This window comes from Ctenocephalides felis, unplaced genomic scaffold, assembly GCF_003426905.1.
Source record: "Ctenocephalides felis isolate EL2017-DRISC unplaced genomic scaffold, ASM342690v1 CF-g0.4_SCAFFOLD_03570, whole genome shotgun sequence".
Taxonomy (NCBI): domain Eukaryota; kingdom Metazoa; phylum Arthropoda; class Insecta; order Siphonaptera; family Pulicidae; genus Ctenocephalides; species Ctenocephalides felis.
The window spans coordinates 22342291-22368712 of NW_020539724.1; the positions used below are offsets into that span (position 1 = coordinate 22342291).

At 31.2% G+C, this 26422-nt stretch overlaps 3 protein-coding genes and 20 non-coding genes across 23 annotated transcripts in view; 1 reads left to right on the forward strand and 22 right to left on the reverse strand.

The window, feature by feature from the left end:
• Nucleotides 1-1697: 1697 nt before the first annotated feature.
• On the forward strand, nucleotides 1698-6573 carry LOC113383608. Its single transcript, XM_026621860.1, has 4 exons — nucleotides 1698-1812; nucleotides 2635-2743; nucleotides 5152-5429; nucleotides 6461-6573. Exons 1-4 carry the CDS (start codon nucleotides 1698-1700, stop codon nucleotides 6571-6573), a joined length of 615 nt encoding a protein of 204 aa, XP_026477645.1.
• A 388-nt stretch (nucleotides 6574-6961) lies between these two features.
• Nucleotides 6962-10676, reverse strand: LOC113383609. Its single transcript, XM_026621861.1, has 5 exons — nucleotides 10377-10676; nucleotides 8690-8808; nucleotides 8315-8399; nucleotides 8037-8246; nucleotides 6962-7433 (listed from the first exon to the last, which is right to left on the reverse strand). The coding sequence occupies exons 1-5, from the start codon at nucleotides 10674-10676 to the stop codon at nucleotides 7350-7352; spliced, it is 798 nt and encodes a 265-aa protein (XP_026477646.1). The 3' UTR covers nucleotides 6962-7349.
• A 2626-nt stretch (nucleotides 10677-13302) lies between these two features.
• LOC113383611 (atrial natriuretic peptide receptor 2-like) overlaps nucleotides 13303-26422 on the reverse strand; it is a 16400-nt gene continuing 3280 nt past the window's right edge. Inside the window, exons 4-9 of the mRNA XM_026621862.1 lie at nucleotides 19409-19622; nucleotides 17804-17873; nucleotides 17646-17738; nucleotides 15911-15969; nucleotides 15661-15752; nucleotides 13303-13431 (exon numbers count right to left, since the gene is read on the reverse strand). Coding sequence (XP_026477647.1) covers nucleotides 13303-13431; nucleotides 15661-15752; nucleotides 15911-15969; nucleotides 17646-17738; nucleotides 17804-17873; nucleotides 19409-19622 — 657 coding nt within the window. The remainder of the gene's footprint in view (nucleotides 13432-15660; nucleotides 15753-15910; nucleotides 15970-17645; nucleotides 17739-17803; nucleotides 17874-19408; nucleotides 19623-26422) is intronic.
• On the reverse strand, nucleotides 20455-20528 carry Trnai-aau. Its single transcript has one exon. It is a non-coding gene; the product is annotated as a tRNA-Ile (tRNA).
• On the reverse strand, nucleotides 20776-20849 carry Trnai-aau. The gene has a single exon. It is a non-coding gene; the product is annotated as a tRNA-Ile (tRNA).
• Nucleotides 21098-21171, reverse strand: Trnai-aau. Its single transcript has one exon. It is a non-coding gene; the product is annotated as a tRNA-Ile (tRNA).
• On the reverse strand, nucleotides 21257-21330 carry Trnai-aau. The gene has a single exon. It is a non-coding gene; the product is annotated as a tRNA-Ile (tRNA).
• On the reverse strand, nucleotides 21557-21630 carry Trnai-aau. The gene has a single exon. It is a non-coding gene; the product is annotated as a tRNA-Ile (tRNA).
• Trnai-aau lies at nucleotides 21718-21791 on the reverse strand. The gene has a single exon. It is a non-coding gene; the product is annotated as a tRNA-Ile (tRNA).
• Nucleotides 21878-21951, reverse strand: Trnai-aau. Its single transcript has one exon. It is a non-coding gene; the product is annotated as a tRNA-Ile (tRNA).
• On the reverse strand, nucleotides 22039-22112 carry Trnai-aau. The gene has a single exon. It is a non-coding gene; the product is annotated as a tRNA-Ile (tRNA).
• On the reverse strand, nucleotides 22198-22271 carry Trnai-aau. The gene has a single exon. It is a non-coding gene; the product is annotated as a tRNA-Ile (tRNA).
• On the reverse strand, nucleotides 22359-22432 carry Trnai-aau. The gene has a single exon. It is a non-coding gene; the product is annotated as a tRNA-Ile (tRNA).
• Nucleotides 22812-22885, reverse strand: Trnai-aau. The gene has a single exon. It is a non-coding gene; the product is annotated as a tRNA-Ile (tRNA).
• Trnai-aau lies at nucleotides 23717-23790 on the reverse strand. The gene has a single exon. It is a non-coding gene; the product is annotated as a tRNA-Ile (tRNA).
• Nucleotides 23879-23952, reverse strand: Trnai-aau. Its single transcript has one exon. It is a non-coding gene; the product is annotated as a tRNA-Ile (tRNA).
• Trnai-aau lies at nucleotides 24174-24247 on the reverse strand. Its single transcript has one exon. It is a non-coding gene; the product is annotated as a tRNA-Ile (tRNA).
• On the reverse strand, nucleotides 24336-24409 carry Trnai-aau. The gene has a single exon. It is a non-coding gene; the product is annotated as a tRNA-Ile (tRNA).
• Nucleotides 24434-24507, reverse strand: Trnai-aau. The gene has a single exon. It is a non-coding gene; the product is annotated as a tRNA-Ile (tRNA).
• On the reverse strand, nucleotides 25051-25124 carry Trnai-aau. Its single transcript has one exon. It is a non-coding gene; the product is annotated as a tRNA-Ile (tRNA).
• Nucleotides 25212-25285, reverse strand: Trnai-aau. Its single transcript has one exon. It is a non-coding gene; the product is annotated as a tRNA-Ile (tRNA).
• Trnai-aau lies at nucleotides 25372-25445 on the reverse strand. Its single transcript has one exon. It is a non-coding gene; the product is annotated as a tRNA-Ile (tRNA).
• Nucleotides 25628-25700, reverse strand: Trnai-aau. Its single transcript has one exon. It is a non-coding gene; the product is annotated as a tRNA-Ile (tRNA).

The window sequence follows — 26422 nt, forward strand, 5'->3', positions numbered from 1 at the left end:
AGGAATTGTTGATCTCTTGAAATCGGTGCAGCAGTTTTTTGAGAAAACGTCGACAATAGATCAAAAAGTCTGCTTACATACACACATTATGCATACATTTACCAAATTTGGTCTCAAAGCTTTCAGAACTACTTGGAACGTAAAGAAAACATAATATTAGCAGATCGGATTTTTTGGCGTAAACTATAAAATTTTTCTTCCAAGAATCGAAAAAAATAAACAGGTTTAACAAAAATACTAATCGTCACTCTTCATTTTTGTTAAGAATACGTAAGTAACCAAAATAACCATACGTTAAGAATACGTAAGTAACCAAAAATAAAAATAATTTGTTCCTAATATTGCACCAAAAGCATAAGCTTTCTTGTTTAAATTATTATTGTTATTTTGTTTGAAGAAGAAGTCAGTCCTAATTTTATCTTTTGAATATGCTCATATATATATTTAAAAAATTAGAAACAGTATTTTTTTCTAGAAACCAATAAGCATCCAATAAGTATCTTAACATTTAATTAGGAGGTCCCTTTGATATTTAATGATAGAGAAGATGTAATTTTATCTATCGATTATTAACTTCTTATAGGGTAAGTTATAGTAATCGCAAAAAAATCGAAAATGAAAATATTTGTATATCTTTACATTTCAGAGGTTTCTGAATATTTTGGCATGCCTTAGAAAAAATGGATGTATATGTGTGTGTATGTGTGTTCGGATACAAATTTTCGTCGACGATTTCGGGAACGCGGATGAAGCGATTTGAATAATTCAAAAACATTCGATTCGTATTGATAAGGAGACGTGCTGATTAGTTTTTGGCGAAGGTTAAGCCGTTCCGGAGATATGGGGCAAAAAGTGCCAAAAACGGTAACTCAGTTTTTAAGAGAACGGAGTGTCCGATTTGAATAATTCAAAAAACATTTCACTTGTATTAACAAGTTGAAAAACTGATCAAATTTTCATGAAGACAGGTCTAGCGGTTTCGGAGATCTAGTAAAAAAAGTACAAAAAATGCCATCTGGCGGTCAAAAATGATCATTAGACATATGCACATCAAATTATCAGATATTTTATAGAGATTTTAACAATAAGTATAAATTTTGTTTCTATTCCTATGGATTCCGTACCAATATTTAACCGTTAGACGGCGACGCGGCGCTTACCCGCTTCGATATTTCGTCTCTATGCAGTTAATGCAGTACAATTGCTTTGAACAAAAGTTCAGAATTTCCAAAATATTTCAAAATACACTTTTCTTCAAAAAAAGTAAATTTTTGTCAAAAATTTATAGTTTCTCAAAAATCTAATTTTTCAGAGTATTTTTTTTTCAAAAATGTTAATCTTTAAAAAAAAAATAATTTTTGGTACGGGAAGTTCCAGCAATTTGCCTTAAGGCACGATGCCATGCGCCCCACTAGTTTTTCGTAATTTCATGGTAAAAGAAACTACACGAACATACAAAAAAATGCAATATCAAGCTTTTTAATAATAGTAAAAACTTACTAAAATGTTTTAATCATACAAATACATATTAGGAAAACTGTAATCTGAAAAATAATTTTAGAACCAGTGTTTTGCGTAATATCGGAATTGATTGATAACATTATTCTAACAAAATCACCAGATAAATTTATTAAACCACTTTGAATATCGCATTTAGCCAATCACTCGTTTTAAGTCCTTCCATTAATTTGCACAAGATGTTGCTACCACAATGTACATTATATTTAATAACAATCTCTTGTATTTTGATAAATACTGATGCAGCTGCTTTAGCTGAACCTGAGATTCAGCCAGTTTTCGAGTTAAGTACAGGTAAGTTATCTAATTCCAATTATAGCAATAAATAACAAATTTGACAATTCAATAAGTTAGAAAATGATTAAACAGCTTTAGTATATAAGTATACATATAGTTTAATCATTTTCTAACTTATTGAATTGTCAAATTTGTTATTTATTACAATATAAATTTACAGTATAAATGTCAATGTTTATTACAAAAATATAACATTGAAGCTAAAAAATACGTAACGGTAAGTACTATGAATAAGTAACAAATTATTATAAAAATTTATCGTTTTACTAGTTTTAAGTTTTAAAAATACAGATAATTAAATAATCAGAACTATTTTCTGCTGTCTAGAAAGCAACCCACTGGCTGACCTTTCTCTTTGAGATGAAATTTTTACTTTGAATATTTGTGAAGTATGATGCAATATATTGCAGTCAATGCTGCAATATATCACATCGCAATTTAATATATTATATTAACTGGGACAAAAGAAAACAGATTTTAATTACGACTTTTTATCATATTATTAAAGTTGTACATAGCGCGGGATTTGAACTCGAATTTTTGTGGATGCAAGGTCAAAGTTCTACCACTTCATTACAAATGCTGCTTTCTCTAACATATGAATTCACATTTTTGCATGTAACTGCTTTATCGGTGCTCTTAATTTTCATTTTTTTCCTTATTTTTCAGCAGCATCATCATCATTCATTTGCATTGAAAGCCCAAAAGAAATTAAATATATAAGTACATACATCTAGTAAAAAATATTTATGAATATATCGAGAGAAGTTAATTGCTATTTAAAATTTATCACTTATTACTCAATCATTTTTCATGCAGATACAATCCTGGAAGGAGCAGCAACCGCAATAAAAGCTTTACAACCAATTTTGGTGCAGCAGAAGGGCTTCTCTGGACCGCGTTTTCGAAGAAGCGCCGAAGAAGAATCGTAAGTTATCTCGGAATTTCTGCTTTTTGAATCTTTAGATATTAAAAAATATATGAAATAAACTTTAATTATAATAACGTCATTGATAATATAATATGTTTAATAAAGTAAAAAAAATATGGATAAAATGTAGGGAAAGTACAGATAAAATAACATGGTGTTTTGTTTTTTAATGATATTTATTAATTTTATGATAGTATGACCAATTTCAACCGTTTCTACTCATCTTTGGTTCATTGTCTACCCGTAATATAGTATTTGAATTAAGTTCGAACTATAAGAACATATTTAAGGAAAAATGAAACCTATTACAAAAACCATTTTGTCTATAAAGCATGAGCAAGATGACAGATAGAGTAAAGAATAGTGTTTTTTATTAAAAAACAGTTCACAAATAAATAGTTTTGTCTTCTTTGGTACATTAGCACATGAAGCATGACCCCAAAGAGTAGAAGACATACATTGTAAGTAACCAATTGGTAACCATCTTCGTTCAGAACGGAAAAATAGGGTCTTGCAACAAATGCATTTTTTTTACCAGATGATATTTTGGTTTGTTATTAGCAATTATTTTTTGCAAACCTGGAATAGAAGTTAAAAGCCAATTATCTTTGACAGGTTTGAATTTTTTTCTTGTCCCTGTAATTCATGGAAAATAGAACTATGTCATTTTGTCTATTGTGTAAGTATGTTAATTAACATACTTACGAGTGGGCAGATAAAATAATTATTTTATCTGCCCACTTTATCTTCTCCATTACAAAACACTCCAAATAGTTTTTGCTGGCCTATCTTAGAGTCCATATCTCTGATCCGTAAAGAGCTATGCTCCAGTAATACTTTATTAATCAGAAAATCCGATTCGCTAATTTTATGTTTAACGGCTGGACCAATTTCAAAAATTTAAAAAACGTTAGATGTATTTTGATCCAAATAGTTTCTTAGTAATTAAGGGAAAAGTGAAAAATTTTTGTCCACGCTTTAGCCAAAACTTCTAACCCGATTTTAAACATTCAGACTCAGTAATACTTTATTAATCAGAAAATTCGATTCGCCAATTTTATGTTTAACGGCTGGACCGATTTAAAAAATTTAAAAAACATTTGATGTATTTCGATCCAAACAGTTTCTTAGTAATTAAGAGAAAAGTGAAAAAATTTCGCCCACGTTTTAGCCAAAAATACTGACCCGATTTTAAAAATTCAGAAACTATTTGAAAAATATTGTTAGTTTTGAACAAATATCGGCCGAGCCGTTTCTTTGTATTTATCGGTTGAATTTTTTTTCCGATGAAATATTTTATGTTGACTGACATCATGGTTCTACAGAACATAATAAAATTTGTGTCAACAGTCTTTTTCTTGATGTGATGAGTCAAAATTTGAATATCACCAATTTAAAAGCCATTTTTGGAATCAGCGGGAAAATAAGTCTCTTTTTAATTAAAGTTTAATCAAAGTTTCACTTTTTAAAAAATGTTACCGTTAATTAACTTCCCGTAGGGCAAATTATAGTAATCGCAAAAAAATCCAAATTTTTTATATATATTTACGTTTCTGAGGTTTCTGAACTTTTTGGCATACCTTAGAAAAAATGGATGTATGTGTGTGTGTGTGTGCGATGTGTATGATGTGTGTGTTTGTGTGTGTGCGGATACAAATTTTCGTCGACGATTTCGAGAACACGGTTCAACCGATTTCAATTATTCAAAAAACATTCGATTGCTGTTTATAAGGAAACGTGCTGATTAGTTTTTGGCATAGACAGGTCTAGCCGTTTCGAAGATACGGGGCAAAAAGTGCCACAGACGGTAACTCAGTTTTTAAGAGAACGGGGTGTCCGATTTTAATAATTCAAAATATTTTACTTGTATTGACAAGATGAACAACTGATTAAATTTTCATGAAGGCAGGTCTAGCGTAAAAAAAAATGTCATTTGGCGGTCAAAAATGATTATTAGACATATGCACATCAAATTATCAGATATTTTATAGAGATTTTAACAATAAGTATACATTTTGTTTACATTGCTATGGGTTCCGTACCAATGTTTATCCGTTAGACGGCGACGCTGCGTTACGCGCTTCGATATTTCGTCTCTATGCAGTTAAGCAGTACGATTGCTATAAAAAAAGTTTAGAACTTCCAAAATATTTCAAAATAAAGAAAACATTTTTTTCAAAAAGTCTTTTTTCGAAAAAAATAATTTATTTCAAAAATTTATAGTTTCTCAAAAATCTAATTTTTGGTACGGGAAGTACCAGCAATTTTCCTTAAGGCACAATGCCATGCGCTCCACTAGTTAAATGTATAATTTACATAAAAATACGTAAAAAACACAACAAACACTTAAAAGAAAAACATTTTAAAATGCATGACTTTAAAATAAATTTATTTTGAACTTACAGAGATATAAGTCCTGATCCGAGTCCTGATCAGAGTCCTGACCCGAGTCCTGATCAGAAATCTGTTGATTCGTCCCGCGATGATGAAGGCTATACTTGGCTGATCGTACCATGGACAACTTTTATGGAGAGTGTGCCGAACCGAATAATTTCCGATGATGAATTGAGGAATTTGCTTACTAAATGGCCAGTTGTAATAATACAATTAACTGACTCGTTTGATATCTTTCCACCGCTTGATGTATCTCTCGACACATTGGAATATTTTCTGAATATGGCTGGTATGTATTTTTAACTTTCCAAAGGAGAAGTTTATGTTTATGCCAGAAAATCCAACTTGCAAATTTTGTTTTCCTCTCATGTGAGACACTAGAATTGGGAAAAACGATGTCTGCATAAGTGTATGTGAGCCGACCTAAATTAACCTGAACTTGACTTTTTATCGGCGTTATCTTAAAAAATGGATACATCGATTTCAACAATTCAAAAGCCATATAATGTACCTCACTAACATTTTTTTGTTAGTTTTGAGTGACTATTGGTCAAGCGGTTTCTTGATAATTAACAAAAAGTCTAACATTTTTCGTCCACGTTTTAGCCTAAAATTCTGAATCTATTTGAAAATTTAAAAACTGTTCAAACGATATTAGTATGAAATAGTTCTGTTTGATTTTTCATGAAGATCGGCCTTGCCGTTTCTTCGTAACAAACCGTTCTATTATTTTCTGATTATAATTTATCTTTCAATACGGAAGGAAACTGATTATTGCACATATTAACTTCCCGTAGGGTAAGTTATTGTAATCGTCCAAAAATCGAAATTGAAAATTATTTTTACATTTCTCGACGTTTTGAAGGTTTCTGAACATTTTAGCATACCTAAAATTTTTTTTCCTGGTTTTAATATTACAATAACATTGACCTACAAAAAGTGGTTCAATTATATAAATGTATTAAAATTATTATTAATACGCTTTCAGAAAATACTCCATGCATGTATTAGGGGCATGTTTGGTTTTCAATAATGTGTAATATTTAAATTATTTGTCCAAATTAACTAACATGCTTAGTAAATTTATCCATATTAAATCTGCAATAGTTCCTCACATTATATTGCCCCATAGTAAATCGGTATAGTTGAAAATGATTCAAAAATTAATATATATTAATTAAATTTATATTTTACAGTGGCAAAAAGTTTAAATGAATTGTTTATATATATATACATATATACACACACATATATATATATATATATATATATATATTATAGATTGAAAAATAATTTTCAATAAAAACATATGCATTTCAGGATTGACAGGGGGGCCTTTGAATCCAATCAATATTGCTCTAAAAGGACTACGCAAAGGCATTCAGGGAGTTCAAACATTATCTGATAATATATCTAATAATCCATTTTTCTAAATATTTGAAATTAACTAGAACTAAAAAAGTTAAAACTGTATAATATTCTGACATCTCTCTTTTAAATATAATATAAAAATGTGTAATGTCATTTATTCTCAATTTATTAGATCAATTTTACAAAAATATATAACAGTAAATTTTCAAACTAATCATGTCCCTTATTATAACCAGGATATAAAAAATCATTGTGCAATAATAAGTAATTTCAAAAAATAATGAATTCGAATAACAAACCATTACAGCACTTTTTAAGAATATAGCTCAATTTAATAAAATTAATATTCATTTCTTTATGAAAACTATATAATATGAATTTTAATATCCTAAAAAGAACACATGAGATAAATCACTTAGAGATAAATCGAATAAATTTCCTTGGACATGAAGTTTGATTTTCTTATTAAGAATAAAGTTTTGACTAGTATTATATATTATCGTTAGTAGATTCTTGAAAAAGTTCTTTATTATTAAGCAGTCACATGTTAAACAAAATAAAGAAAATATATCATTTTCCACATAAAATTACGAACATTTAAATTTACACCAAATTAAAATCTTCAACTTATTTCTAATACTCTCTTCATGTAAGTAACGTTCAGGATTAACTAGAAATATATACATTACAATACAAACAGAAATAAAATATGTACATATACACAGGCACACCCACCCAAATATTCATATGTATGTAGGTGTGTGCACATATAAATATACATATGCAAAAATTTGTATAAAATCATTAGCTTCAACAATATCACATATCATATACTTATTTAAATGGCATCATATGTATCTGGATTGAGATTTTGAGTATCTGATCGTCTTTGGTAACCATGTCTGCAAAAATCAATGCATGCCTGGAAAAAAATCAGTTTTATGAGTACGTTTATCAATTTGATGATGCTAAATTCATTACAATGGTTCAGGTGTTGTTGATAAATATAACATCTTAAATACAATTATCATTTTCGGATTTTTTTTTATTAAATAATAGCCTTGTAGTGACAGTATCTAGTTTATTAATATTTATCTTATAAAATATAACTTCTTTTAGACCTGTGTTTGCAATTCAAATTGCACTTTTATAAAGTGCTTTGCAAAAAATTGATGGTAATAATGAATTCCGTGTAAAAATTATTTAAATTGTTGATCTACTTTATTTATCACATATCTTGATTATTTATACTTAGAAATATATCAAAAAAAGATTTTGCAACATGGAAATACCATTATCCAATGTGTGCATTATTAAAATAAAAAAATTCTATAGATATTTTAACATTCTAGAAAAACCATACAATGCAACTTCATATTTTAAATCACCACAGCCAAATAAGTATTATAAAAATAAACTAATGGTTTTATTATTAGACATTAGAAGTTGAAACTAGGCAGAATTTTGTCTTGAAGTCATTAATATTTCAAATTATAAATTATCTAAATAAATGCTATATACTAACTCCACATCTGCTGGGTACAGATCTCCAGAATGATAAATTAGGTATCATCTCAATGCCTCGAGCACCCAATGCTAATCTGTTCACCAGAATTCCCACAAACAAATATGCAAGTATTCCTGATATTAAAAGAATTATAAAAACAGCAAATCCTCCTAAACCTGGTACAATAATTTCATGAATGCAGGCTGCTGGAGTGTACAAAATAAGATTCTGTAAAAATAAGTTTTTATTATTGAATTTATAAATCACTAAATATTACTTAAAAATTATATACTTACATGAACATTATTACTATTAGAAATTGCTAACAAATGTGTTTCAGCAATATCAGGAACACATATCAGTAAAATAGCTACAGCAGCACTGAGAAAAAAAATTAAGATTGTTTATCATATTTAAATTGAAATCACTACTAATTATCATGGTGGATAATTATGGATTTTTTTTGTGTAGTCATATCTTTTAAACATAATTTGAAACAAATATATTCAATAATAGTATAAATATACTAATATAATTAATTATAAATTACAATAATGATATCACAAAGATGTTTATCAAACATTTATGTTTAGGATGTCTTACTTAAAAGAAAATATCAAAATATATAATAAGAGTATATATTTATATATATATAAAAGAAAATAACTTACCTGTTGCCATGTTTGTAGCGCATGTAATTTATTTCGTTAACATCTGAAGGTGTAAATTGTGCTTCCCTTGATGTGCCAAGTTTTTCATAAGATTGGTTTGTTTTATTAAACACGCACATCTTAAAATGAAAAATATAACGATAGTTTAATATGATTTGTGCATATAATGTATTATATATACAAAACCTTGGATAAAAACAAATGTTTTTTAAATTCATGTTGATATTCATATTGATATTGATATTGTTATTGATATTTATATTGTTATTTATATTTATATTTATATTGATGTTGACATTTATATTTATTTCAATATTTATACTGATATCAATAATTTTATTAAAATTTATATTTATATTAAACACACACATCGCAAAATTAAAAATGCAGAGATATTTTAATATGATTTTCAAAAATTGTGTACTCTACATACTAAATCTGGGATAAAAAATTTAAAAAAAGTTGGAATAATATAAAAACATAAAAGCATAAATATTGATGTACAAGCATATAAGAAGATATAAATATCCCAATTGTTTCTAGACATTGAAGAAACACAATTGCAAAAAAACAATTAGCATGCACAACTTTTTTTATTATTTGATTAATATTTATATATGTAATGTAAATATTTCATAACAAAAAACAGAGAAAAACATTAGGGATTAATAAAAATCTTATACTCAGCTTGATAATTATAATAATATTTATCATTATTATCATATTACTGTAGATATAAAATAAAAATGTAAAAGCACCCAAATTTCAGAAAATATTAATACATAATAATTTAAAATAATTTCGTTAGAATTTCTTGGAAATGACTTTTATGAATAAAAATGAATATAAAAACCCATTACAAAAATGACCACGTAAACATTATTAATTCCAAAATAAACATGATGACAATAAATTATGTAAATTATGCTTCACTTGACGTGTCAAGTTTTTCATAAGATTGGTTTGTTTTGTTAAACATACACATTTTAAAATGAAAAATACAAAGATATTTTAATGTATTTTGTGTAAACATTGATAGTATAAAGTCATGTATTATATATACTAAATGTTTGATAAAAAAATGACTAAATGAGTTGTATTGATATAAATTTATCATAGAAACAACGCATAAAAACATGATTATTAATGTGTCTTAAGTGTATAAACTCAGAAATCAATATCCTAACGGTTAACTTGAAGTAGCGCAATTGCAAAAAATGTTATAGCATAGGTAACTTATTTTATTACTTAATCAGGTTATACTCAGGTTTAACTCATGTTAAATCCTACATGGAAACCATATTATAATAAGAAATACTTCGATAACAATTTGTATTGTTCCAAACATTTTCATAAGGGAACAAAAGAGATAATAATAATGGTTGATAATAATTAATGAATAATAATAATGTTTATTAATTCATAATATTATGTATATATAATAAATATAAAAAATATACTCAAATTTATATTTTTTTATACAAAGTAAGATATAAATATTTTGTTTGAGTATAGTATTGTAAATGACTTGTATGAATGAGAACGAATATAAAAACGCATTGCAAAGAAATGACTACGTAAACATTATTAATTCTAAAATAAACATGATGACAATACATCTTTTGGACTTAGATTACAAATAGATCTTGACAAGTTAAAATTTATGATCAAATAAATATATAATTACCGAGTATCCATCTTTTTCATTGTAGCATCCATTTGCAGTTTTATTCAAATCATTTGGAGAAATAGGTAAAGTATGCACATCTTTGCAAGCGTGAAAATAATATGTTAGGTTATTCAAACTCGCTGATAAAATATAATCATCACTGGCAAATTTTTTGTTTAAATCTAATCCTCGTCCGCTTTCGTAAACGCATCGGCAATTTCGATCTTGTATACAATGTTCATTTGCAAAAATTGGTCGCAAAAACAGTAAAATACAAAGTGATATTTGTAAAATGTTATTTACAGATGAAGCCGACATGTTGAATGTGTATTTTGGTGTGATTTTGACATAAGGGAGGATAATGAGTGAAATTCGTGTGAATGACCAGAGCAGCCAACATAAGAAAAAATAAAATTTGCGTTCAAAATTAGCACAGAGGTGGGCAACCAATTGATAAAAAGAGTATGGGGCAATTAGAAAGTTTCTGTATTCGTATCTACTTAACATCTACTTAATTAATTATCATTAATTAATACATTTTCGATTCATTATTATTAAGAAAAAATGTAGAAACCAGAATTTGATTATTATTTAATACAAATAAATAATAAATGGATATTATTAATACCACGTCGACAAAAAATAATTATTACATTTGCATGTATATATTTTTTTCTTTTTTTTAAATTTCAATATTAGTTATAACTGCCAAATAACATCTAGTAACGTTAGATAACGATTGTAAATAAAATATAATACAAAATATAGGACAGTATTTTCATTAGAATGATGATAATTTAATATAGGGGGGCGTCCATTAATCACGTGACATCCCCCTCCCTTTGGTGATATTTGGTGATATTCAAAATTAACCCCCCCTTCCCCTACCAAACATCACGTGTATTTTTAGTTACGTGAAAAAACTGTAATTTTTTTTATTTTTTTTAAATGTTTAAACTTAAAAAAAAAAATTAGTTAAAAAACAAATACACGTGATATCTTACTATACCCCTTCCTCACCCACGTGATATTTTGTGATTTTTTGTCAAACCCCCCTCCCTCTAAAAACCTCAAGTGATTAATGGACGCCCCCTAAAATAAAAAGCAAATAATAATAAAATTAATGAATAAAATTTATGAATAACATAAAGAATATTAAAAAAATAAAAATACAACAAAAGCAATAAATGACAAATAATAATAAATATAACAGAAGAACAATATTAAAAATAATAAAATAACAATAATAATAATAAAATTGCATTTATATTAATAATGTACATTAACTTCTATGAAAACTTGTAAGATGTTAGATCTGTTTAAATTTAGACAGCATTCTTAAAGCTTTAGTTTTCTGAAAAGGAAAATAGTCTTGTAAACGATTGTAAAATTATGCATATTTGTATAATGCTATAATTTTTATCCCAATTTTTATTAATTAAGCAATTAGAAAGCAGTATATTTAAAAATAACGCTCATTTGAAAAATTGTTAGTATAATAAAACATCGGATAGTTCACAAAAAAAGAAAATGAAATAATATTCAAACCATTAATTTTCATTAGTTTATTATAATTTGGCATTCACAATATGATGAGCTTGACATTCCACAAAATAATTATAATATTTACACCAAAACATTTAACAATGATATGCCAAATCTTCTTTTTCTTAAGAATAGGATCAACTTTATTTCCTATGAAATAAAATTACAATAATTACCTGAACAATACATTTAACATTCAATAGATTAACATATATGATTTGACAAAAAACTTTGTAATATTCTATACAAAACTTAAATTCTTAATAGTTAATTCTTATAGTAAATTGTATTGCTTATCAAACTATTCTATCAATAATTTAATTTCATTATAGCAATGAGGAACTAATGACAATAATACTAATAACATTATGATAAATTTTGATATAATAAACAATATTTTAAATATACTAATATGTAGGACAGTAATACTTTACTTTCTCATTTGATTTTGATTCAAATTGATTGATTGACTGATATTTTAACTGAAAAAGGATCAAATTAAGACAAAAAAGATGATTTTCTAATTATCTATGGGTAAATTAGTAAAAATAATTTTGTTTGTTATAATAATTTATCTCAATTTCCTAACAGATAATATTTAAATCAATAAAACGTTTAGTTTTAAATTTTATAAAAAAATATTTATTGTTTTTGGCTGACAACTAAAAGTTTATTATTGTCTAAAGCAGATGCCACCATTTATTCATTAATAAACTAAGATTAAAACTACTAAAATAATATTAATCTATTCTACTCAGGAAATAATTTAGAAATAAAACATAAAGAATCAAAATTAAACTAATATTTGAATTGCATAATATTAATTAAAATATTTATATTTCAAACAATTCTGCTGTTTTTTATATCATTTATTAAATCGCAAAGTCATTTAATCAAAATAAATTACCAAAACGCAAAGGTGTTATTAGCAAGAAAAATTGATTGCCAAATTACATTCATTGTTCTTCTTCATATATTATGATTATTGGACTTTTCGTTTTTGAAAATGGTAAAATAATTTGAACATAAAAACGAATTCTTATATTTATTTAAAATATTTAGCATAGTAACTGAAATAAACAAGATATTTTGTGTTTCGTAGTCTAAAAAATGTGATTGTGTATCTAAAATATTAAGTTGTAAATTGTTGTAAAGTCATTGTAAGAAAATAATATGTATAACCAATATTTAATTTTTAGTTCAAACATCTGGTTTATAAAATGTCTGGAATAATGCTTAAATAATTTCAAATTCTACTATTAATTTTTTTAATACTTGCGCAACAACACCTATTGCTATACACATTATATAGTTATGATAACCTAATCATTGAATAAATTAAACAATAACCACATTTAACCATTAATTTAAGTACAACAAATGTATGTTAGAAATGTATCTAATCGGCAATTAGATGAATAAAATCTGGAGTTACCGTGGTGAGAAAATTCTGCGAATAAGTTGCCACGTTCTCGTTGCTCTTACCTTCTTTAGACAGAAGCCAATAGGTGTTCATCATTCCTTTACCCTAGAAATAAATAAGCATTATTAATTCTCAAACATGAATTTAATATTAATTTGTGGATTAATAATTAGATACATAAATTATTTTTTATTAGCTTTATTTTTCAAAGATTTGTTTGCTAATTTTAATGTCCGTCTGCTCTTTAGATATAGTTCGCTTCCAGGAATAAGTAAACATAATCAATTACTGTTTTTAAAGCACCAAAATTTATACTTATTATTAAAATTTTTATAAAATATCTGATAGTTTCATGTGAATATGTCTAATGATAGTTTTTACTTCTTTTACTCGATCTCCAAACCAACTTTTTGACACTTTTTGCCCCGTATCTTCGAAACGGCTGGATCTGCCTTAGCTAAAAACTAATCGGCACATCTCCTTATCATTTAATATTTTTTGAACTATTAAAATCGGTTGATCTGTGTTTTTGAAATAGTCGACAATTTTATTCGCAGATTCAATTTTTTCTAAGGTATGCCAAAGTGTTCAGAAACCTATGAAACGTTAAGATATATAAAAGTTTCATTATTGATTTTTTTTGCGATCACTATTATATATATAGGTATAGTGATAACATAATTTAATACCCTACGGGAAGTTAATAAATATTGTAAAGAATAAGTATTATAATGAATCGAACTTAAACAATATTAGAATATAATATATTTGAAATGATTCAATAATATTAGTTAGATTTATTAACATTAATAATTATTTTATCTACGGTTGTCAGCATTGGATAATTTGTTTTATCTATGGTTGGCAGCATTGGATAAAAGACATATTAAGTTGGCGATTGTGAATTTGCGTTGACAAAGATCGTTGTGTTGAATTGTCAACAATAGTAAAGTGTAAGTCAAAATTATTGTAAGATTTATAGATAAATAAGCATGATTAAGATTACTGGAGTATTAAAGTAAAGTAAATTTGTTTAATTGAAAACGGTTGTGTGCGTATTTTCCCTTACATTAAATTTAAATATAAAACTATTTCGATCATAGAAAAGTGGAACAACAATTTGGTAGTTTTAATTAAAATGGCCGGTAAGTTATTTTTGTTTCTAAATTACATTGCTTTTACACTTTTATAGCATTTTATTGACTTTAAATAATCCGTTATATAATTTTACTTACTGTATTGTTCATTATCATCGAAAAAATATTATTTACATTTTCTCATATAACACATCACTCAATATCACTCCGTAAGATGATTTATATTTGGATATTGTAATTTTGAATAATTCGTAGTTGAAATGCGGACACTAGGATTTCCTTAATCTAAACAAACATATATGACAAATTATGGAAATCCGCATTATTTCAACTACGAATTATTCAAAATTACAATATATAAATATAAACTAGTGGGATGCATGGCATCATGCCTTAAGGCAAATTGCTGGAACTTCCCGTACCGCAATTAAAAATCTTGATACTTGATCTTCGAATCTTGGTACGGTATCCGAAAAAAATTATACAAAATATGTATTATGAAAATCTCTATAAAATATCTGATAATTTGATGTACATATGTCCAATACACATTTTTGACCTCAAAATAACATTTTTTAACTTATATTTATTGAGAGTCCATAACCGCTGGACCTGTCGTCCCAAAAATTTAATTAGTTCTTCATCTTCTCAATACAAGTAAAATCTTTTTTGTCTTATTAAAATCGGACGCTCCATTCTCTTAAAAACTGAGTTACCGTTTTTGGAACTTTTTGCCCCGTATCTTCGGAACAGCTAGATCTGTCTTCGCCAAAAGCTAATCAGCTCTATCAATACGAATGAAATATTTTTTGAATTATTCAAATCGATTGATCGTCGACGAAAATTTGTATCCGCACACACACACACACACATACATCCATTTTTTCTAAGGTATGCTAAAATGTTCAGAAACCTCTGAAACGTAATGATATATAAAAAATTCCATTTTCGATTTTTTTACGATTACTATAACTTACCCTACGGGAAGTTAATAATTCTATGGACTTATTGAATGACGTGTTATTCTGAAAAAAACTGAAAGTGCTTTCTTATCCTAGACAATATTAGAATGATTCTTATAACTAGTTCCGATACGACAAAAATAAGTATGTACTAATATCCATGCATTTATGTACAATGGGCAATCTGTATATATTTCATATATATATATATATATATATATATATATATATATATAATATAAAAATGCATATACAATTTTTTTAAAAATATTTACCTTAACCTCGAACGATCCTCTATGTTCAACGCAATATCCTCCAATTTTATCCAAAGCTACTTTTGTAGTTTCTGATATCTGTATCTTCATTGCTTGAAATGACAATGATAAAATGTTAGACCATAAAATTAATTTGTATTTGTTTATAATATAATGGTAATTAAAATTATTGAAATCATAAATCTATCGTCATTATGTTATAATTACGATAAAGATTGATTAAAATACATTTTTTGGAATAGGCAGTTACCTTCTCCAGTACTCTCCATTCTTGATGCCGTGTTGACAGTGTCGCCAAACAAACAGTATCTGAAATAATAATTATGTTATAAATGAAATAAAATACTAGTGTTGTATGGCATCGTGACTTAAGCCAAATTGCTGAAACTTCTCGCACCGTAATAAAATATTCGAAAAATTTAAAATGTTTTCAAATAGATTATTATAAATACTTAACTATCATTACTCGTGTTTTATAGACCCCGTTCTCAAAAAAACTGATTTGCAATTTATTGCACTTTTTTCCCCCTATCATCGAACAGTGGCGGATCCAGCATTGGCTCCAGAGGGGGTCACAATTGAATTATAGTTCTCAATGAGTATGTAACATTAATAATATTATGTGTGTGTGTGATAGAGCAGGGCTCAAAGGTCCGCGGGTAAAAAGGTCCACCACCGATGCCTCAAAAACAAGTAAAGTTAAGAAAATCATTAAATTTTAGGAGTCTTTGACTACACCGTTCGTCTATAATAAGTTACATATTGAAGTTATAAAATGTGTTTGGTAACAAAATACATAAATAAAATCATTATGAAGTAAATTTATTGCCGAATTAGTGTTCTATAATAGGAATGAAACTAATCAGCGCGCCTCCCCATTAATAGGAATCGAAGTATGTCAATTGGAATCATTGAAATCGGTTGACCCGTGCACCTGGATGAAAACATGGATAAAAATACATACTAGACATACACACCACACAAACATATTTTTTTCAGATATTCCAAAATGTTCAGAAGATTCAGAAACGTGAAGATATGCAAACATTTTCATTTTCGATTTTTGAATGATTGCTAAAACTTACCCTACGTGAAGTTAAAGGAATTTTTGATATTTTTTATAAATTTTCGTTAATTCACGTCAATCATAGATGTTTGGAGCAAACGATACGTTTCGATATGTTTCGCAAGCTCCAAACAAAACCTGAGTTTTTTTTCCAAAAATGCGTCAGGCATATGAGATTTCACTAGAAATTTTGTCAAAAATCTGTTTTTTCTTCAATTCATTAAGTTATTTTGGTACAATTTAAACTAAATTATCTGATATAAATTTACCATTGATGGTTTATGTAAATTTTCTTTTGATATATCGTGGCGAAAATTAAAATTTGTATATTTATTTACGTTTTAAAGATTTCTGAATATTTTGGCATACCTTAGAAAAAATGGATGTATATGAGTGTGTGTGTGCGGATACAATTTTTCGTAGACGATTTCGGGAACACCGATCAACCGATTTGAATAATTCAAAATACATTCGGTTCGTATTGAAAAGGAGACGTGTTAATTAGTCTTTGGCGAAGGCAGGTCTAGCCGTTCCAATTTTTTTTAACTGTTTTTGCCGATACAGGGCAAAAAGTGCCAAAAACGGTGACTCAGTTGTTAAGAGAACAGAGCGCCCAACTTTAATAATTCAAAAAACATTTTACTTGTATTGACAAGATGAAGAACTGTTTTTTGGAAAGGCAGGTCCAGCGGTTATGAACTCTCAATAAAAATAAGTTAAAAAAATGTCATTTGGCGGTGAAAAATGTTTATTGGACATATGTACATCAAATTATTAGATATTTTATAAAGATTTTAATAATGTTTTTACATTTTGTGTAATTTTTTTGGGTTTCGTACTAAGATCTTTAATTATGGTACGAGAAGTTCCAGCAATTTTTTTTAAGGCACCCCACTAGTTTTAAATTTGAAAGGCCTACCTTGGCATTGTATTTCCAACAACTCCAGCAACGCAGGGTCCCGTTGCAGCTCCTGCTCTTATTTTGATCGTCTCAGTCGGACGATGTGGAATTCTGTAGTGGTGAAATAAAATAATAGTTCAATAGAATTGAAAATTTTTATAAAATTTGTAAAATACCTAAAATGTGTAGAAACTGCTTGAATTAAATCTAGAGACATGGAAGCAATTTCGGCTGAATGTCGATTTCCTATAAGCAACCAGATTTATAACAATTATTTTTACATTTTTAATGTTTATATCACTTCATCACAGTAAATAATATTTTCATGATCAAAATTCAATTCATCAAAATACTAATGAATTTTGAAATTGTAAATACCTATGTACAGTAATTCAAGAAAATGTACTAGGCATCTCTACCGTTTACTTCTTTGAATTTCATGCATTTTTGCATTATTAACTTCCCGTAGAGCATTCCTTAGAAAAATGGATGTTTGTGTATGTATGTATGTATGTATGGATATAATTTTTCGTCCACGATTTTGAGGGCATAGATCAACCGATTTCATTAAATTCGTAATGATGGAGAGGAGTGGTAATTAGTTTTTGGCAAAGATAGGTTTCGAAAATTCGGAGCTAAATGTGCAAAACTTATTACGTTAACAATTTAGCAACATTTAAAGTTTTCAGAAACACTGTATGGAATAAACACGGTGTATGTCCATTACACACACTCATACATCCACATATACACACATATACTTTTTCCAACTATAGAGTCAAACAATTTAGAATAAGTTGGAATCATAAACCTTACACTACATGGACTGCTAGTCGAGTGCAAAATAAGTGTATAAAGATAGAAGAAACTGTGACGTCACTTGCTGAACGAGCGTTGCCGATAATCGTGGAACACTTCTGATAGATTAAAAGTCCTATGTCATGTGTCTTGTACCTAACCTAAAATTAAATCATGTGCTTGAAATTCTTAAATTGTTGTGAAGCAAAAGAATACTCCCGAATAATTAAATATCATTTTTCACAGACCTTATAATATATAAGCTGATTTTGCCATAGGAAAAATAGTTTAATTAATTAATTAATATCATTTCTTATAAAATTATTAGTCCACACAATTGCCATTATATTATTGAAATAAAACTATCACAGATAATATTTGAATCGCGTTGATAATATTATTAAATAGTATTATTATCAAATCTTACAAATTTATCAGTCCACATAATTGTCATTATATTATTAAAATAAATCACATTACATATGATATTTGATTAATCGGGATCGTTTCACGATTGTCGGCAACCCTCGTTCACTAACTGACGTCACAGTCCCCTTCTATTTTCATACATTTTATAAAATAGAAAGCATATGAGGACTAGCAATCCATGTAGTGTAAGGTTTATGGTTAAAACATAAATTATTTTTTCAGCAATGGTTTTGGCATCTTATTATTTATTATATGACTTGTTTGGAAGGCAGAACCCAATAATTATCCTATGTTATTTCATGGTTATTTCTGACATACGCGATTACACTTAGCAGTATTTTTTGTTTTGGCGATATTTATATATGCAGCTGTGCCCATGAATGGCGATTTTCACTTGAAATTATATTTTAGATCTACAACCCCAAGTAGGAATTTGACATCACACTGCTTGATGTCGGGACTAGTTTAGCTAGTCCATACCCAATACGTAACCGCTCATAGGTTTTTCTCTCGAAATGTTAAAAATGTCTTAAATAATATTGAATTTTTTTTACCATTCCTCTGAGGTAATCCTGAAACTACCATATAAGCATCTCCAATTGTTTCAACTTTGTAAACGTCGTATTTGCTTAAGCGGTCATCGAAAAGCTTGTAAAGTGTGTTGAGCATGCAGACAACTTCCATCGCAGTGCTAGAGGCGCAAATAGATGTAAATCCCACGATATCCGAAAAATAAACGGTGACACTAGCGAAGTCTTCTGCCGGAACCTGAGGAATAGAATGCCAAAGATCTTTTGAAAGTTATTTATGTTAGAATTTTATTACTTATGCAAAAGATCTGTGGAAGTGATGTATAATAATAATGAAAAAATATTGTAAGGCACACAACAAATAATAAAGAACCTAGTTGGTATTGGTATTTTGCCTCGATATGTTTAAATAATCGACTTAATCAATAAAAAATAAATTAATTTATTAAATATTTAGAGTGGATTTATTACGCATATATTTGAAAATATCCGTCAACTCAAAATCAAATTTTCAAAAATCAACAATTTTTATAATTGAACCAGTTTCCGGTTTAGAATATTCATTGATTCCAAGTACTCTATCGTTATACCAAGTAAATCGTCTAACTTTAATGTTACCAAATGTCAAAACAACTACTCAATTTTTCAATCTTCGACAAATTTTTGACTAGTGGGTCTTGACAAATCCTTCAGAAAATCAACTGATCGTCACCACGTTACAAACAATGAACGCTTACAATAAAATGTGTGGCCCATGAGGGGATCGAACCCGCGACCTTCGCGTTATTAGCACGACGCTCTAACCAACTGAGCTAAAGGGCCTTGACTAATGCTATACAAAAGCAATTTATCGACACGACGTTACAAACATTGAACTCTTACAATTAATTACGCTTACAATAAAATTTGTGGCCCATGAGAGGATCGAACCCGCGACCTTCGCGTTATTAGCACGACGCTCTAACCAACTGAGCTAATGGGCCTTGACGACTGTTCCATATGAGCAATTGATCGACACGAAGTTACAAACAATGAACTCTTACAATTATTTACGCTTACAATAAAATATGTGGCCCATGAGGGGATCGAACCCGCGACCTTCGCGTTATTAGCACGACGCTCTAACCAACTGAGCTAATGGGCCTTGACGATTGCTTCAAATGAGCAATTTATTGACACGATGTTACAAACAATGAACTCTTACAATTATTTTCGCTTACAATAAAATATGTGGCCCATGAGGGGATCGAACCCGCGACCTTCGCGTTATTAGTACGACGCTCTAACCAACTGAGCTAATGGGCCTTGACTAATGCTATACAAGAGCAATTTATCGACACGACGTTACAACATTGAACTCTTACAATTAATTACGCTTACAATAAAATTTGTGGCCCATGAGGGGATCGAACCCGCGACCTTCGCGTTATTAGCACGACGCTCTAACCAACTGAGCTAATGGGCCTTGACGACTGTTCCATATGAGCAATTGATCGACACGAAGTTACAAACAATGAACTCTTACAATTATTTACGCTTACAATAAAATATGTGGCCCATGAAGGGATCGAACCCGCGACCTTCGCGTTATTAGCACGACGCTCTAACCAACTGAGCTAATGGGCCTTGACGACTGTTCCATATGAGCAATTGATCGACACGAAGTTACAAACAATGAACTCTTACAATTATTTACGCTTACAATAAAATATGTGGCCCATGAGGGGATCGAACCCGCGACCTTCGCGTTATTAGCACGACGCTCTAACCAACTGAGCTAATGGGCCTTGACGAATGTTCAATGAGCAATTTATCGACACGACGTTACAAACAATGAACTCTTACAATTATTTACGCTTACAATAAAATATGTGGCCCATGAGGGGATCGAACCCGCGACCTTCGCGTTATTAGCACGACGCTCTAACCAACTGAGCTAATGGGCCTTGACGAATGTTACACATGAGCAATTTATCGACACGACGTTACAAACAATGAACTCTTACAATTAATTACGCTTACAATAAAATTTGTGGCCCATGAGGGGATCGAACCCGCGACCTTCGCGTTATTCGCACAATGGCCTTGACGAATGTTCCATATGAGCAATTTATCGACACGACGTTACAAACAATGAACTCTTACAATTAATTACGCTTACAATAAAATATGTGGCCCATGAGGGGATCGAACCCGCGACCTTCGCGTTATTAGCACGACGCTCTAACCAACTGAGCTAATGGGCCTTGACGACTGTTCCATATGAGCAATTGATCGACACGAAGTTACAAACAATGAACTCTTACAATTATTTACGCTTACAATAAAATATGTGGCCCATGAGGGGATCGAACCCGCGACCTTCGCGTTATTAGCACGACGCTCTAACCAACTGAGCTAATGGGCCTTGACGACTGTTCATATGAGCAATTGATCGACACGACGTTACAAACAATGAACTCTTACAATTATTTACGCTTACAATAAAATATGTGGCCCATGAGGGGATCGAACCCGCGACCTTCGCGTTATTAGCACGACGCTCTAACCAACTGAGCTAATGGGCCTTGACGAATGTTACACATGAGCAATTTATCGACACGACGTTACAAACAATGAACTCTTACAATTAATTACGCTTACAATAAAATATGTGGCCCATGAGGGGATCGAACCCGCGACCTTCGCGTTATTAGCACGACGCTCTAACCAACTGAGCTAATGGGCCTTGACGATGTTACACATGAGCAATTTATCGACACGATTAACAAACAATGAACTCTTACAATTAATTACGCTTACAATAAAATATGTGGCCCATGAGGGGATCGAACCCGCGACCTTCGCGTTATTAGCACGACGCTCTAACCAACTGAGCTAATGGGCCTTGACGAATGTTACAAATGAGCAATTTATCGACACGACGTTACAAACAATGAACTCTTACAATTATTTACGCTTACAATAAAATATGTGGCCCATGAGGGGATCGAACCCGCGACCTTCGCGTTATTAGCACGACGCTCTAACCAACTGAGCTAATGGGCCTTGACGAATGTTACATATGAGCAATTGATCGACACGAAGTTACAAAAACAATGAACTCTTACAATTATTTACGCTTACAATAAAATATGTGGCCATGAGGGGATCGAACTCGCGACCTTCGCGTTATTAGCACGACGCTCTAACCAACTGAGCTAATGGGCCTTGACGATTGCTTCAAATGAGCAATTTATCGACACGAGTTACAAACAATGAACTCTTACAATTATTTACGCTTACAATAAAATATGTGGCCCATGGCCCACGACGCTCTAACCAACTGAGCTAATGGGCCTTGACGAATGTTACACATGAGCAATTGATCGACACGAAGTTACAAACAATGAACTCTTACAATTATTTACGCTTACAATAAAATATGTGGCCCATGAGGGGATCGAACCCGCGACCTTCGCGTTATTAGCACGACGCTCTAACCAACTGAGCTAATGGGCCTTGACGACTGTTCCATATGAGCAATTGATCGACACGAAGTTACACAACAATGAACTCTTACAATTATTTACGCTTACAATAAAATATGTGGCCCATGAGGGGATCGAACCCGCGACCTTCGCGTTATTAGAGGACGACGCTCTAACCAACTGAGCTAATGGGCCTTGACGATTGTTCAATGAGCATTTATCGACACGAAGTTACAAACAATGAACTCTTACAATTATTTACGCTTACAATAAAATATGTGGCCCATGAGGGGATCGAACCCGCGACCTTCGCGTTATTAGTACGACGCTCTAACCAACTGAGCTAATGGGCCTTGACGATGCTATACAAGAGCAATTTATCGACACGACGTTACAAAAAAAACATTGAACTCTTCAATTAATTACGCTACAATAAATTTGAGTTAATGGGCCTGACAAATGTTCATACAGGAGCAATTTATCGACACGACGTTACAAACAATGAACTCTTACAATTAATTACGCTTACAATAAAATTTGTGGCCCATGAGGGGATCGAACCGCGCGACCTTCGCGTTATTAGCACGACGCTCTAACCAACTGAGCTAATGGGCCTTGACGACTGTTCCATATGAGCAATTGATCGACACGAAGTTACAAACAATGAACTCTTACAATTATTTACGCTTACAATAAAATATGTGGCCCATGAGGGATCGAACCCGCGACCTTCGCGTTATTAGCACGACGCTCTAACCAACTGAGCTAATGGGCCTTGACGACTGTTACATATGAGCAATTGATCGACACGAAGTTACAAACAATGAACTCTTACAATTATTTACGCTTACAATAAAATATGTGGCCCATGAGGGGATCGAACCCGCGACCTTCGCGTTATTAGCACGACGCTCTAACCAACTGAGCTAATGGGCCTTGACGACTGTTATACAATGAGCAATTTATCGACACGAAGTTACAAACAATGAACTCTTACAATTATTTACGCTTACAATAAAATATGTGGCCCATGAGGGGATCGAACCCGCGACCTTCGCGTTATTAGCACGACGCTCTAACCAACTGAGCTAATGGGCCTTGACGAATGTCACATGAGCAATTTATCGACACGACGTTACAAACAATGAACTCTTACAATTAATTACGCTTACAATAAAATATGTGGCCCATGAGGGGATCGAACCGCTCTAACCAACTGAGCTAATGGGCCTTGACGAATGTTACACATGAGCAATTTATCGACACGACGTTACAAACAATGAACTCTTACAATTATTTTACGCTTACAATAAAATATGTGGCCCATGAGGGGATCGAACCCGCGACCTTCGCGTTATTAGCACGACGCTCTAACCAACTGAGCTAATGGGCCTTGACGAATGTTACACATGAGCAAATTATCGACACCGAAGTTACAAACAATGAACTCTTACAATTAATTACGCTTACAATAAAATATGTGGCCCATGAGGGGATCGAACCCGCGACCTTCGCGTTATTAGCACGACGCTCTAACCAACTGAGCTAATGGGCCTTGACGAATGTTACACAAAATTTGTGGCCCATGAGGGGATCGAACCCGCGACCTTCGCGTTATTAGCACGACGCTCTAACCAACTGAGCTAATGGGCCTTGACGAATGTTACACATGAGCAATTTATCGACACGACGTTACAAACAATGAACTCTTACAATTATTTACGCTTACAATAAAATACGTGGCCCATGAGGGGATCGAACTCGCGACCTTCGCGTTATTAGCACGACGCTCTAACCAACTGAGCTAATGGGCCTTGACGACTGGTCCATATGAGCAATTGATCGACACGACGTTACAAACAATGAACTCTTACAATTATTTACGCTTCACAATAAAATATGTGCCCATGAGGGGATCGAACTCGCGACCTTCGCGTTATTAGCACGACGCTCTAACCAACTGAGCTAATGGGCCTTGACGATTGCTTCAAATGAGCAATTTATTGACACGATGTTACAAACAATGAACTCTTACAATTATTTACGCTTACAATAAAATATGTGGCCCATGGCCCACGACGCTCTAAAAAACCACTGAGCTAATGGGCCTTGACGAATGTTACACATGAGCAATTGATCGACACGAAGTTACAAACAATGAACTCTTACAATTATTTACGCTTACAATAAAATATGTGGCCCATGAGGGGATCGAACCCGCGACCTTCGCGTTATTAGCACGACGCTCTAACCAACTGAGCTAATGGGCCTTGACGACTGTTCCATATGAGCAATTGATCGACACGAAGTTACAAACAATGAACTCTTACAATTATTTACGCTTACAATAAAATATGTGGCCCATGAGGGGATCGAACCCGCGACCTTCGCGTTATTAGCACGACGCTCTAACCAACTGAGCTAATGGGCCTTGACGATTGCTTCAAATGAGCAATTATTGACACACATGTTACAAACAATAACTCTTACAATTATTTTCGCTTACAATAAAATATGTGGCCCATGAGGGGATCGAACCCGCGACCTTCGCGTTATTAGCACGACGCTCTAACCAACTGAGCTAATGGGCCTTGACGAATGTTACACAGAGCAATTTATCGACACGACGTTACAACATTGAACTCTTTACAATTACTTACGCTACAAATAAATTTTGTTTAATGGGCTTGACAATGTTCACATGAGCAATTTAATCGACACGACGTTACAAACAATGAACTCTTACAATTAATTACGCTTACAATAAAATTTGTGGCCCATGAGGGGATCGAACCCGCGACCTTCGCGTTATTAGCACGACGCTCTAACCACTGAGCTAATGGGCCTTGACGAATGTTACACATGAGCAATTTATCGACACGACGTTACAAACAATGAACTCTTACAATTAATTACGCTTACAATAAAATATGTGGCCCATGAGGGGATCGAACCCGCGACCTCGCGTTATTAGCACGACGCTCTAACCAACACTGAGCTAATGGGCCTTGACGATGTTACACATGAGCAATTTATCGACACGAACGTTACAAAACAATGAACTCTTACAATTAATTACGCTTACAATAAATATGTGGCCCATGAGGGATCGAACCCGCGACCTTCGCGTTATTAGCACGACGCTCTAACCAACAACTGAGCTAATGGGCCTTGACGAATGCTATACAAGCAATTTATCGACACGACGTTACAAACAATGAACTCTTACAATTATTTACGCTTTCAATAAAATATGTGGCCCATGAGGGGATCGAACTCGCGACCTTCGCGTTATTAGCAGGACGCTCTAACCAACTGAGCTAATGGGCCTTGACGATTGCTTCAAATGAGCAATTTATTGACACGATGTTACAAACAATGAACTCTTACAATTATTTACGCTTACAATAAAATATGTGGCCCATGGCCCACGACGCTCTAACCAACTGAGCTAATGGGCTTTGACGAATGTTACACATGAGCAATTTATCGACAACGACGTCACAAACAATGAACTCTTACAATTATTTACGGCTACAATAAAAAATGTGGCCCATGAGGGGATCGA

Coding starts and splice junctions, on each gene's coding strand:
- LOC113383609 (XM_026621861.1), bottom strand. CDS start 10,676: ATGTCGGCTTCATCTGTAAATAACATTTTACAAATATCACTTTGTATT. Junction 8,809..10,376: donor ATGAAAAAGATGGATACTCG/GTAATTATATAT, acceptor TTTCATTTTAAG/ATGTGCGTGTTTAATAAAAC. Junction 7,434..8,036: donor CTGTACCCAGCAGATGTGGA/GTTAGTATATAG, acceptor ATTTTTTTCCAG/GCATGCATTGATTTTTGCAG.
- LOC113383608 (XM_026621860.1), top strand. CDS start 1,698: ATGTTGCTACCACAATGTACATTATATTTAATAACAATCTCTTGTATT. Junction 1,813..2,634: donor AGTTTTCGAGTTAAGTACAG/GTAAGTTATCTA, acceptor TTTTTCATGCAG/ATACAATCCTGGAAGGAGCA. Junction 2,744..5,151: donor AGAAGCGCCGAAGAAGAATC/GTAAGTTATCTC, acceptor TTGAACTTACAG/AGATATAAGTCCTGATCCGA.